The 14,291-nt window shown below is 35.5% G+C and overlaps 1 protein-coding gene across 1 annotated transcript; it reads left to right on the top strand.

The window, feature by feature from the left end:
• On the top strand, positions 1 to 7,323 carry LOC145605823 (putative glucan 1,3-alpha-glucosidase). The gene is made up of 6 exons (XM_081661887.1): positions 1 to 1,647; positions 2,650 to 2,923; positions 3,003 to 3,138; positions 4,990 to 5,200; positions 5,311 to 5,517; positions 6,545 to 7,323. Exons 1-6 carry the CDS (start codon positions 7 to 9, stop codon positions 6,911 to 6,913), a joined length of 2,838 nt encoding a protein of 945 aa, XP_081518013.1. The 5' UTR covers positions 1 to 6; the 3' UTR covers positions 6,914 to 7,323.
• The last annotated feature ends 6,968 nt before the right edge of the window (positions 7,324 to 14,291 follow it).

Raw genomic sequence — 14,291 nt, 5'->3', positions numbered from 1 at the left:
TGAACGATGAAATCCTTCAAACCCCACCTTACTTCACTCTTCTTCTTCTTCCTCCTCTCTTTCTTTCTGATTTTCACCTCTGTTTTGTCCTGGAAAAAGGATGAATTTCGCAATTGTAATCAAACCCCATTTTGCAATCGAGCTCGTTCTCGAAAACCCAATTCCTGTTCTCTAATCGCTGTTGATGTCGAAATTTCTGATGGCGATCTCATCGCTAAGTTAATCCCTAAAAACCCACCTCAGATTGATCATAATTCCACTGATTCTTCGAATCAGGAAAATGGGGTTGAAGATCTTGTCCAAAAACCCTTGATTTTGAGGTTTTCAGCTTACCAAGATGGGATTTTGAGGGTTAAGATTGATGAAGATCAAACCCTAAACCCTCCCAAGAAGCGTTTTGAAGTTCCCAGTGTGACTGAGAGTGATTTTCTGGAGAAAAAGCTCTGGTTGCAGCGGTTTTCTGAGGAGAAGATTGATGGAGATTCTGGGGTTTCTTCAATTGTTGTTTATTTGGCTGATGGGTATGAAGCCGTGCTTCGAAGGGACCCGTTCGAGGTCTTTGTGAGAGACAAAAATGGAGGTAACCGTGTAATTTCAATTAATTCGCACGGGTTGTTTGATTTTGAGCAATTGAGGGTGAAAAAAAATGAAGGGGATAATTGGGAAGAGAATTTTAGGAGTCATACTGATACTAGACCTTATGGTCCTCAATCTATTAGTTTTGATGTTTCATTTTATGATGCTGATTTTGTTTATGGTATTCCTGAACATGCTACTAGTCTTGCACTTAAGCCTACTAGAGGCCCTGGTATTGAATTTTCTGAACCTTATAGGCTTTTCAATTTGGATGTGTTTGAGTATCTTCATGAGTCGCCTTTCGGGTTGTATGGATCGATACCGTTCATGCTTGCTCATGGTAAGGCCCGGGGAACTTCTGGGTTCTTTTGGTTGAATGCTGCTGAAATGCAGATTGATGTTCTTGGGGATGGTTGGGATGCTGGGGAATCGAGGCTTTCGTTGCCCTCGGAGCAGAAGAGGATTGATACATTGTGGATGAGTGAGGCTGGTATTATTGATGCGTTTTTCTTTGTGGGTCCTGGGCCGAAAGATGTAGTTAGGCAGTATGTGTCTGTTACGGGGATGCCTGCAATGCCGCAACATTTTGCTACGGCTTATCACCAATGTAGGTGGAACTATAGGGATGAGGAGGATGTTTATCATGTTGATTCGAAGTTTGATGAGTATGATATTCCGTATGATGTTTTATGGCTTGATATTGAACATACTGATGGAAAGAAGTATTTTACATGGGATAGGATGCTTTTCCCAAATCCAGAAGAGATGCAGAACAAGTTGGCTGGCAAGGGGAGGCGTATGGTTACTATTGTTGATCCACACATAAAGCGGGATGATTCCTACTATATTCACAAAGAAGCCTCAGAGAAAGGGCATTATGTTAAGGATGCAACTGGGAAGGATTATGATGGATGGTGCTGGCCTGGATCCTCCTCATACCTGGATATGTTGAGTCCAGAGGTTAGGGAGTGGTGGGCAGAAAAATTCTCCTACAAGAACTATGTTGGATCAACACCCTCATTATATATTTGGAATGACATGAATGAGCCATCCGTGTTTAATGGACCTGAGGTATCTTTTTGTCCACTACTTCCTCTTTAATATCTAAAATGACTTCTTCACACTACTTTATAACTTCTTAAACGAGTCATGCTGTAGGTTTTTTTTATACGTGTTTTTTTTTTTTTTTTAATATCTTGACAAGATAAATTCATGATGTTTTAGTGAAAATATGAGGATGGGATAGAAGATAGAGGCTTGTAAGTTTAGATTCCATGTTTGCTTGATGAGATGGAAATGGTGCCGAGAAGGGTAATTAAGAAATAAAAATCATTGAACACCATAGCATATGATATAATGACTATTTTGCCATATATTGACAAGTTTGAGGGAGTGTTTTTATCCTTATGTTATTGAAAAAAAAAAGTAAGGAGGGTATTAGTATAGATTATTATTGAAAGGACATGTTGGTATATTAGCTAAATGTTTCCAGGCTATTTTATCACGAGTCAAAGGAGTTGGGATTGTTTAGTGATTTCCACTGAGTAATTCTTATGTCTATTCTCTCTTTAATTCTCCGATAAAGGTGTGAGCTTTATATTAAAAAATTCCAATCTTTAATTCTTGTTCCCATTCCCATTCATAATCCCGATCTCTAATAAGTGTGTTGCTTGCATCTTGTTAATCTATGTGGATTTTTATTTCATTTTATTTATTTTTGGATAGAAGATCTATGTGGATTTTGTCATTCTTATTATAATCATGAAATAGGATTTGCCCTTTATAATTCCTCATTTGATGTGGGCCTTAAATTTACTTTCCTGAAAATTCTTCTTTGTCTCTTCTTGGAACAAGTAATCATGAATTTATTGCTTCCAAGAATAATTAATGTGGTTCTGTAGAATGTGTGATAATTTAGAGCACTCTTACTGTCATCACTTCACATTTTATCTAGATTTAGTTTTCTCTCTCTGGGTATTTCTTTGAGGCAGCATGATGGCTTGATATGATCCCATGAATGTTATTTCATAATTGTCTGGCTGCGGTTTTAATGACATTTTATGGAACAACCAGGTTACAATGCCTAGAGATGCACTACATGTTGGAGGTGTTGAACACAGGGAGCTACATAATGCATATGGTTATTATTTCCATATGGGCACAGCTGGGGGACTTGTGAAGCGAGGTGAGGGGAAGGATAGACCCTTTGTTTTGTCAAGAGCATTCTTTGCTGGCAGTCAAAGATACGGAGCTGTTTGGACTGGAGATAATACAGCTGAATGGGAGCAATTAAGGGTTTCAGTTCCAATGGTTTTGGCCATGGGACTGACAGGAATAACTTTTTCTGGTAAGATAGGGTCTTTTCATCTCAAAAGACACATTTCAACCATATACAATTTCTCTTTGCTGAATTTCTTTTTGTATAGGTGCTGATATTGGTGGGTTTTTTGGTAACCCTGAACCTGAGTTGCTGGTGCGCTGGTATCAATTGGGTGCTTACTATCCTTTCTTCCGTGGGCATGCCCATCATGACACAAAAAGAAGGGAACCATGGTTGTTTGGGTAAATATTTTTCTGTTGATCCCTCAAAGTATTTTCCTAGATTCCATGTTTCATATATAAAGCCCATTATTGTTAAATATGCGATTGTACCACTCTGTCTGGATTACTTTGTCGGAATACATCTATATGCCTATATTGATCACTTTGTTTGTTGATAAGGCCTTACTAAAAAATGATTCTTAGGTTCTATTTTCTACAATATCTATTCTCTTGTCACAGAAAATTTTGTATAAAATCAGAAAAGTTCAGAGAAGATTAAATTTTCAACCTGATAAATGTTGGTTAATTTTTAATATGATTATTGTTCAAAAACATATCAATGAATCACATCATCTTGTTGCTGGTTCTTTGTTGCAGTTGTAATAATTTGTTACTGTCTTCTTCATTGTCCATCTTGATTATTTGATAAAAGTTTGTTTCATTCTAAAATTATCTTTATACTTGGGGCGTTAACAGTAAAGGAAAACTAATCTTATTGAAAAAAACATAAACATGTGCCCTTTGAAACTATTATTAATCGCCTTAATTTGTTAGGATATTATATTTTGATTTGTTAAATCTTTTCACTTAATTTTTTCTGATGATGTCATGTTTGTTTATATAATAATTTGGACTTTGGTATACTTACTGTCAAGGCTCTACTTTCTTTTAAACCCTCCATGAATGAGTTGATGAAGTGATCATATTGCGTTCTTTGATATTTCTATCTGCCAAAGGTCATTACTTTCTTATCAAGTTATTATGCATCAATAGCCTAGGCAGTTTTTATTTTATTTTATTTTATTTCATTCTGTGGGTTATCTGTGAGTGGTGGCTCTGGCTGACTCTGGCAAGATGTAGTTTCACTAGAAAATGGTGGTAGTAGAAAATAATAACTAGTAGAGATCCGTAAGTGTTGGGGTTGTGGATGGTGCTGTAGCCATAATTGTCAAGGGGAAGGGGATGGGCAAGATGTAGTTTCACTAGAATTCTGGTGGTAGTAGACAGTAATAGCTAGTAGTGATCCGTAAGTGTTGGGGTTGTGGATGGTGCTGTAGCCATAATTGTCAAGGGGAAGGTGATGGGAATATAACTGATTTTACTCTTATCAATCCTGTGATGTTTGTCAACCTGATAACACTGTTCATTTAGTGTGAAGTAGCAAATGGTTGTTGCATGTATAAATTCACTTTTATATTGAGCAAGGAATCTAGAAAATGCACTGGTTAGGAAGAGTGAAATTCTGGTTTTTGTCAAGGGATTCAACATTCAAATTCTAAACCATCTGGGTAGGAGGGGAAAATCAATCTGAAGATTTTACTGGAGTGTAAATCCTTAATATATGTATTCTGTTGTTTTGTTTCTCATTCTTACTCCGTTCCATAAATTTTGCAAACATCTAGACTCTTACAAACTCCCCTTTGACCATCCATTAAGATTTGTATGCAAGGAAAAACATAATTAATTGGCATATCATAAGATTCATCTGGATACTACATTACTACTTTCAAAATATCAGCTTTTCATAATTTATTCCTATGTAATAAAAAACATTAATGGTTAAATTGGTGCTCTGGAAAGCATGAAGCTCTACATGATTGTTGCTGGCTTAGGTTATAATATGCATCTTCTCTGAATGTTCTTGTATTAAGGATTTTTTGCCTTTAATTTGATGGATTTACATGCTTATACGATTTATAGTCTGCTATGGAACTTGGAAGGGGACTATCAATACCTTGCTCTTATTCTCTTGTTTAATCAGTACTCAGAGAATTAAGTTTTGAACATTCTATTCGTTAAATTGTCTGGTATCTATGTTGCTTCTATAAAGTCTCTCTGAGCAAGCCCTTGAAAATTTTCTCTTTATTGCAGAGAGCGTAACACAGAACGCATGAGGGATGCAATTCGTATTCGTTATATGTTGCTCCCATATTTTTACACATTATTTAGAGAGTCAAACACAACAGGTGCTCCAGTTATGCGTCCTCTGTGGATGGAATTCCCTTCTGATGAAGCTACTTTCAACAATGATGAGGCCTTTATGGTTGGTAACAGTATTTTGGTGCAAGGAGTGTACTCTGAGGTTTGTTTTTGTTACTCCACTATAGTGATCTTCTGTTTTCATTCTTTATGTCCTTTTATGTTTTTGTCTTGTGATTAATATCATAATGCCTCTTTATGTTCTCTAACCAGCAAACTAAGCATGCATCAGTGTATCTTCCTGGAGATCAATACTGGTATGATATGAGAACAGGAGCTGCATACAAGGGAGGTGTGATCCATAAATTGGAAGTGTCTGATGATGGTGTTCCAGCTTTCCAAAGAGCAGGTACCATCATACCCAGGAAGGACCGTTATCGCCGAAGTTCCACGCAGATGGTGAATGATCCATATACATTGGTATGCATCTTGTGCCTAACTTGACTTTCATACTGAAGTTTTTAGGTCTGCCTGTTGGCAATCACTTTTTTTTTTTTTTTTTTGAGAGATGTTGGCAATCACTTGGCATCATAGAAGTACTTATCCTTATTTAATCTCTTTTGACATCACTTTGATTATCCCTCTTTCTATTTTGGAATGTTTCAGATAATTCTTGGGTGCTTATATTTTCTTGTCAATTTAACACATAATTCCACTATTCCACTATTGTATTACTCGTAATTTGCAACACAACTGACATAAAAAGCTTTTCTTGTGCTCAGAAATTAATGTAGCTGTTGGTGAGGGTGTGGAAAGATTTTGTTAAATAAAAATTGGACATGCAGATAATTCAATTAATTTTCATTTTGTATCCATTATTGTTTCAGCATACAAGCTTCCTGTTGTGCTGTGTTATTTTTATTATCATTTGAATTAGCTTTAAACCATAAACTCTATTATGTATTTATGTGTTTGGTTGGTGTGTAACTTGGATGTCTTACCAAAAAGGCAAACCTAGATGTGTTGCCAAAAATTTTGAAATCTCCATATCTGTGGATGAGTATATTGTGTCATACTTGTAATTATAGTCATATGCATGATAATGCATAGTGTTATCTATTTTGATAAAGAAATATAGTATAGTTGAATTGGTTGGGTTCATTCGACTAATTTTGGCATTTGAAAATTATGGTGCTAGTAATAAATGTTTAAGTCTAAATGAGGGTCAAATTAACATTTTTATGTGTGGAAACTGAGTTGACATTCTGCAAACTATCCTTTCTTATTAGTTATGCAAGCAAGAAAACGTACTCTTTGTGCTGCATCACTTCTTTTCTCCTTGGACTTAGAACGGCTAGGAGCAAACTGAGACTGCAAGTTGTGTTTTCTATTGTAACTTATAATTAGATGGTTTTGGATAAATTCTTCAAATCTCCTGTAAAAAGAAATTGGTTGCCAATTGTGCTCCTTTTAACATAGTTTTCTTTATTTCTGGTGCTTGTTTCAGGTAATAGCTCTCAATAGTTCTCAATCAGCTGAAGGAGAACTTTATGTCGACGATGGCAAGAGTTTTGAATTTCAGCGTGGTGCCTATATTCATCGCCGGTTCATTTTTACTGATGGCAAGCTTACTTCTTTAAACTTGGCACCCTCAAGCAATGATGGAAAATTATTTTCAACAGAATGTGTAATTGAAAGGATTATACTTTTGGGGCACAAATCTCAACCAAAAAGTGCCCTCATTGAGCCTTCAAACAAGGAGGCTGAAATTGAGATGGGGCCACTTCGGGTTCAACGGTCTCAGACAACTTCTGTTCTGACAATTCGCAAACCTAATGTCCGTATATCTGATGACTGGACAATACAAATCCTGTGAGCTCTTGTGAACCTTCGTGTACGGTGAAGCACTGCCTGGGACTTCACTTGTGATGTAAGCTCGGCTCGTTGTACAAAAGTAGAGAGATTATGATGAGGCACCATTCCAAAGACTATACAGGTGAGCTTCATCTTTTTAGGTTTGACGTGAAAGAGCCATCCTTTTGGAGCCACACCGCCAATGGTATGCATAGTTTAAAACCCTTTTAGTCTGAAGTGTTTAAGCCTATCTTGGCTATCAAGTATTGTTCTTTACACTTGTAGGACAATTTTGTTTTGCAATGGCAAAAGATAACTTATCTGAATATTTGATTCGGTATGTATTAATTAGCTTTGCCATATAAACAGTCATCCATGTCATACCTTGTTTTTGAAGTTTGGCACGAAATCAAGAAGATTTTACCATTTTTTTCAAGCTTGAAAAGAAGTCTGAGTGTCTAACATGAGTAATACCTAAGGTTTGTACATTTTAGATTACCTAAAGGTCATTTAATTTGGGTCTGGTCATATATGTATTTCTAATCAAATCCAATAAAATTCTATTGTCAATCTTCAAAAAATAAGCAATGTAATTCATAATTTCAAATTAACCTTCTTGGTCGAGGCAGTTTAGGGAAGGTCAATTTTGATTCGGTCCAAATCAGGTTTTTAAAGTTCAAGTTAAAAATTAGGCCTTGGTCAAGCCAATTGAATTGTACTCGTATAAGCTTTCCGAAGTTATACAATTAATTCATAAGTCTAATAATTGGTCTACAAATAATTGATAAGGCAAGACAAATTTACTTCTTGGCCAAATATGTAATTTGAAAGCTCAATCAACAAAATTAGCAAGTTTTTCTGTTTTGGTTACTAAAAATAAATATCAACAAAATTAGCAAGTTTTTCTGTTTTGGTTACTAAAAATGAATATCACAAAATTGATGGATCATTCAATGTGGGAATTGGAGATAAAAGAATGGTTATAATATAAGCAATATAGCGTATATATTTATATACTCGGTATTTGTTACTTAGGCCTAGGATTATACGTAGTATTAGTAATAGATCCTATAATTGAACATCCCTAAGAATCTAAGATATGATCAAAAGAAGACAAATTTATGATGTAAATGTAGAAATGAAATAGTTAGCTATAAAGTCTATAACTATGAAAATATAATTAATTTTCACGTGCTCAAATAATTTGGATTTAGAAATCTTTATCATGACCTAATTTATAGTTGACTTTCTATTAATAAATTTCCACCACTAACTATTTTAAGAAGGGAGAGGTGAAGTGGTTATCATTGACTTTAAAATCATCTCAAGTTTAACGAGAATGTAATTGTTGCGCACTCTTTAAGTATAATACACGAAATCAGAGCGATTTAGGAGGTGTCGGGAGCTGGTGTTGCAATTTTACGGAACACTACGGGATGAATCCCGAGATCATAGAATATTGTGTGGACCCATATATGACCATTGTTTGGCAACGTAAAGCCCCCGAGAGAGCTAATAGTCAATACAAGAGGCATGTACGAAAATGGGTAAAATGACCATTTAAAGGCAAATTGGATGGTTTCACCCACCCAATTAAACTCTCGGAGGGCATTAGGGACCATGGTAAACATCTCGTCAATTTTTATTTACGGGCAAAAAAATGTCAAAAAATTAGAAAATTGAAGGCAATAATCCACAGTTTTTGAGAAAATTTTGAGGTTTTGAGGCCCGATGGCGAAAAGTGTTGAGACCCTAGAGTTGTCAAAAACTGACCCAACCCGAGGACCCGACCTTAACCGACAATGATCTGAACCAAGCTTGTGCTCGACAATGGGGTGGATTATAGCCTTCAATTTTGCCACTTTTCGCCACCGGCCCCAAAACCTCAAAATTTCCTTAAGAAGCGTAGATTATAACCTTCAATTTTGTATTTATTTCACCTTTTTTTCGCCCGAAAATAAAAATTTCCGAGATGTTTACCAAGGTCCCTCTACCCTCCGGAAGTCCAATTGGGTGGGTGGAACCATCCAATATGCCCTTAAACGATCATTTTACCCGTTCGCAACTTGCACCGATGTTGTAAACTCAAGCCTCCACGGACGTTTATGACAACATATAATGATCATATATGGTTTAAAACGGGATTATATGACCCCGAAATGTGTCCCTTAGGATCTCAAGGCTTTTCGCCACCGGGCCTCTAAACCTCAAAATTTCCTAAAAAGCGTGGATTATAGCCTTCAATTTTGTAATTTTTTTTACCTTTTTTCGCCCAAAAATAAAATTTGCCGAGATATTTACCGTGGTCCTTAATATCGTTCGAGAGTCCAATTGGGTCGGTGGAACCATCCAAATATATACTTAAACGGTCATTTTACCCATTCACAACTTGTAGTGATTTCATAAACTCAAGTCTACCACGTACGTTTATGACAACATACAATGATAATATATGGCTAAAAATGGCATTTTATGACCCCAAGATGTATCCCTAGGGTCTCAAGGCTTTTCGCCACCGGGCCTCAAAACCTCAAAATTTTCTAAAACTGGTGGATTATAGCTTTCAATTTTGTAATTTTTTGACCTTTTTTCGCCAGGAAATAAAAATTACCAAGATGTTTACCGTGGTCCCTAATACCTTTCGAGAGTCAAATTGGGTTGGTGGAACCATCCAAATATACTCTGAAACGGTCATTTTATCCGTTTACAACTTGAAGTGATTTCGTAAACTCAAGCCTACCACGTACATTTATGACAACATATAATGATCATATATGGATTCAAACGGCATTATATGACCCCAAGATGTATCCCCAGGGGTCTCAAGGCTTTTCGCCACCGGGTCTCTAAACCTCAAAATTTCCTCAAAAAGCGTGGATTATAGCCTTTAATTTTGTAATTTTTTGATTTTCTTTCGCCTAAAAAAAAATTGACGAGATATTTACCATGGTCCCTAATACCCTCTGAGAGTCTAATTAGGTCGGTGGAACCATCCCATATGCCCTTAAACGCTCATTTTACCCGTCCGTAACTTGCAACGATTTCGTAAACTCAAGCCTACCACAGACGTTTATGACAACATATAATGCTCATATATGGTTTTAAAAAGCAATATATCACCCTAAGATGTAGCCCCTATGGTCTCAAGGCTTTTTGCCATCGGGCCTCTAAACCTCAAAATTTCCTAAAAAGCGTGGATTATTGCCTTCAATTTTGTAATTTTTTTACCTTTTTTCGCCCGAAAATAAAAATTGCCGAGATGTTTACCATGGTCCCTAATACCTTTCAGGAGTCCAATTGGGTCGGTGGAACCATCCAATATGCCCTTAAACGGTCATTCTACCCGTTTAGAACTTGCTGTGATTTCGCAAACTTATGCCTATCACGTACATTTATGACAACATATAATGATCATATATGGTTTCAAACGTTATTTTATGTCCCTGAGATACATCTCCTAGTGTCTCAATACTTTTCGCCACTAAGCCCCAAAACCTCAAAATTTGCTCAAAAAGCGTAGATTATAGCCTTTAATTTTGTAATTTTTTGACCTTTTTAAAAGAAAATAAAAATTGCCGAGATGTTTACTATGGTCCTTAATATCCTCCGGGAGTCCAATTAGATTGATGGAACCATCCAATATGGCCTTAAACGGTCGTTTCCTCCGTTCACAACTTGTTGTGATCTGATTTCGTAAACTCAAGTCTACCACATACATTTATGGCAACATTTAATGATCAAATATGGTTTTAAACGACATTATATGACCACAAGATGTATCCCTTAGGGTCTCAAGTCTTTTCGCTACTGGGCCTCGAAATCTCAAAATTCCCTCAAAAAGCGTGGATTATAGCCTTCAATTTTGTAATTTTTTTTTAACTTTTTTCGCCCAGAAATAAAAATTGCTGAGATGTTTACCGTGGTCCCTAATTCCTTTTGGGAGTCAAATTGGGTCGGTGGAACCATCCAATATGCCCTTAAACGGTCATTCTACCCGTTCACAACTTGTAGTGATTTCGTAAACTTAAGTCTACCACGTACGTTTATGACAACATATAATGATAAAATATGGTTTCAAACGGTATTATATGACCCCGAGATATATCCCCTAAGGTCTCAAAACTTTTCGCCACCAGGCCTCGAAACCTCAAAATTTATTTAAAAAGCGTGGATTATAGCCTTCAATTTTGTAATTTTTTGACTTTTTTTCACCCAGAAATAAAAATTGACGAGATATTTACCATGGTCCCTAATACCCTCTGGGAGTCCAATTGGGTTGGTGGAACAATCCAATATGCCCTTAAACACTCTATCTACCCGTTCGCAGCCTGCAACGATTTCGTAAACTCAAGCCTTCCACGTACGTTTATGACAACATATAATGATCATATATGGATTCAAACGGCATTATATGACCCCAAGATGTATTCCCTAGGGTCTCAAGGCTTTTCGCTACCGGGCCTCTAAACCTCAAATTTCCTCAAAAAGCGTGGATTATAGCCTTCAATTTTGTAATTTTTTGACCTTTTTTCGCCCAAAAATAAAAATTGACGAGATATTTACCATGGTCCCTAATACCCTCTGGGAGTCCAATTGGGTCGGTGGAACCATCCTATATGCCCTTAAACGCTCATTTTACCCGTTCGCAACTTGCAATAATTTCGTAGACTTAAGCCTACCACGGACGTTTATGACAACATATAATGATCATTTATGTTTTTAAACAGCATTATATCACCCTAAGATGTAGCCCCTATGGTCTCAAGGCTTTTCACCAACGGGTCTTTAAACCTCAAAATTTCCTAAAAGCGTGGATTATAGCCTTCAATTTTGTAATTTTTGGACCTTTTTTCGCCCGAAAATGATAATTGTCGAGATGTTTACGTCCAATTGGGTCAGTGGAACCATCCAATATGCCCTTAAACGGTCATGCTACCCGTTCAGAACTTGTTGTGATTTCGCAAACTTAAGCCTACCACGTACGTTTATGACAATAATGATCATGTATGGTTTCAAACGTTATTATATACCCTTGAGATATATTCCCTAGTTTCTCAATACTTTTCGCCACCAGGCTCCAAAACCTCAAAATTTGTTCAAAAAGCGTGGATTATAGCCTTCAATTTTGTAATTTTTTGACCTTTTTTGGCCCGAAAATAAAAATCGCCGAGATGTTTACCATGGTCCCTAATTCCCTCCGGAAGTCCAATTGGGTCGATGGAACCATCCAATAAGCCCTTAAACGGTCATTTTTCGTGTCAAAAAAAGAATAGATCTTTGATTTTAAAGATTAAGGAATTGAACTTGTGAACTCGTAGTCTTATGTTCCTAAATATTTGTCTTGTCACCAACTTGTCTTGTTCAATAATACTCGCCATGTAATACATTAAACATCAATAAGTCATCAACAGATGTAATGAATTAATGATACATGTTTTTAGAGAATACCAATGCAAGAACAAGAAATCCTTGATATGTGTAAACTAATTTAACCTTCAACGACAAATAATATATGGCATGGCACATGAAAAACTACTTAATATTCATTTGAGTTACAATTTATAGCTATTCAAAAAAAAAAAGTTACAATTTATAGGGCAAACATTTTCTAACTTTCTTTTTGTTTTTCTTTTTTTTTTTATACTGTTATTGTTTTGTAAAAATTGTTTCAATTTTAATCATGAAAACTTACACAGTTTCAATTTAATCATGCTAGTTAGATTTCGCTTATTTTCTGAAAACCTACACAATTGTACGTAATATGTATCAACTAAGATAGTCAATAGTGGCTCTTATTCTTAAACTAATATAAGTGGATGTTACTCAAGCCGACCTAAGGGAGATAGACCCACCCACCAACATTACAAGGAGAAGAAAGGTCACACACCCCTCAAAATTAAACAACCCACTATCAATGGTAGAACGTTAAGTTTATTTTCCAAAATGATGATAGTCCAACAAGTGTCTTGTCATAATAACCTTTCTAATAAATCCCTACATACTTTTATTAGCATACTAATTATGTTTAATTAATAAATGGATTAATAGTTTAGACCACTTAATTAAATCTTATGGTAATAGTATTAGTGGGTCATAATCAATAAGAAGATCCATTCAAAGTTCAAAGATACCAAATGCACTAATATAATGATAAGTGCTTTTTAATAGTTGTCATAACCTATCAATCCCAAAGTCTTTGGCAACAAAGTTGTTAGAACTAGATTCTATTTGTATTAACAAATTGCTCTCTTTTATGCAATTAAATGGCTAAATTATATATTCATGCCTTTTTTTAACATTTTGCAAAATTCCTTTCTATTTCTGACCTTTCTTTTTGCTATTAGTTCCCTGGACACAACTAGTGTTTCCTTTTCTTTTGTAGAAGGCCAATAAACATTTGTTGTACAATCTTCATACTCTTTAGTCCAAGAAACATCCAAATCTTTACAAGCTACGTCATGTCAGTGTCATCAGCAGATTTTTATTAGAACTCTATTTTGAAAATAACAAAGTCTAACCTAGAAACCAATTGTATGTTAACTACCCTCAAATCGGAGATAGCTCCACAAAAATTACTATGATGGCAGATTAAACTCTATAGAATTTCGACAATGAATAAGTTTTACAAGAATACATTTTTTGTATTCAGTGTTTCGCACCTTAATTTCTAATGATCAAGTTATTTATAAGGCTACTCAAGAGGTTTGTCACATGAGGGTGTAGGTGCCAATTCAATTAGTTCTTATCAAGTGGATCAGGTGAGTGTTCACGTGTAAGATATAGATCATATTGGTAAGGATGTTTACAATCCATATTCTAATATGGACCTTTATGGATCATCCATGCACGTCGATCGGTCTATATAATAACTCATTCACAATCGTATATTGAGAAACATATATAGTCATTTACGCTAGGAGGCAAAATTACAAAGTACATAATTACTTTTTGAATTACTAAACCTTAGATTTCAATCCTAACCCAACCTTGGACTTTGTAGCATAAAGAATTATCAAAAACAATGATATCATATATGGCCAAACATTAGTACAATAAAGCAAGACAATAATGAAACATGTAGACATTATTCAACCATCTTAATGGGCATAATTCTAAAACAAAGGCATATTTGTTACAAAAATCAATTAAAATGTAAAGATACTAATCAACTCAAATAAATTAATTATAATGGTAAGGCAGCATTTATTCTCTTACAATAAGGATGGAGGAGAAGCATTCCACGTGAGATTTACTAGACAAAAGGGATCATATAGTAGTACTAGATTTTTATATTGTTGTAGAAATTTAATTTAATATTATTAATATTTTAATAATGTTTTTGTTACATTTGCGCTCCTTTTGGACCCTATATAAACAACGTAAATCATACACAAGAGAGT

The sequence above is a fragment of the Chenopodium album genome, chromosome 22 (genome assembly GCF_948465745.1).
Source record: "Chenopodium album chromosome 22, dcCheAlbu1.1, whole genome shotgun sequence".
Lineage (NCBI taxonomy): Eukaryota > Viridiplantae > Streptophyta > Magnoliopsida > Caryophyllales > Amaranthaceae > Chenopodium > Chenopodium album.
This window is presented reverse-complemented; position numbering and strand designations above follow the sequence as displayed.

Coding starts and splice junctions, on each gene's coding strand:
- LOC145605823 (XM_081661887.1), top strand. CDS start 7: ATGAAATCCTTCAAACCCCACCTTACTTCACTCTTCTTCTTCTTCCTC. Junction 3,139..4,989: donor AGGGAACCATGGTTGTTTGG/GTAAATATTTTT, acceptor TCTTTATTGCAG/AGAGCGTAACACAGAACGCA. Junction 5,518..6,544: donor TGAATGATCCATATACATTG/GTATGCATCTTG, acceptor TGCTTGTTTCAG/GTAATAGCTCTCAATAGTTC.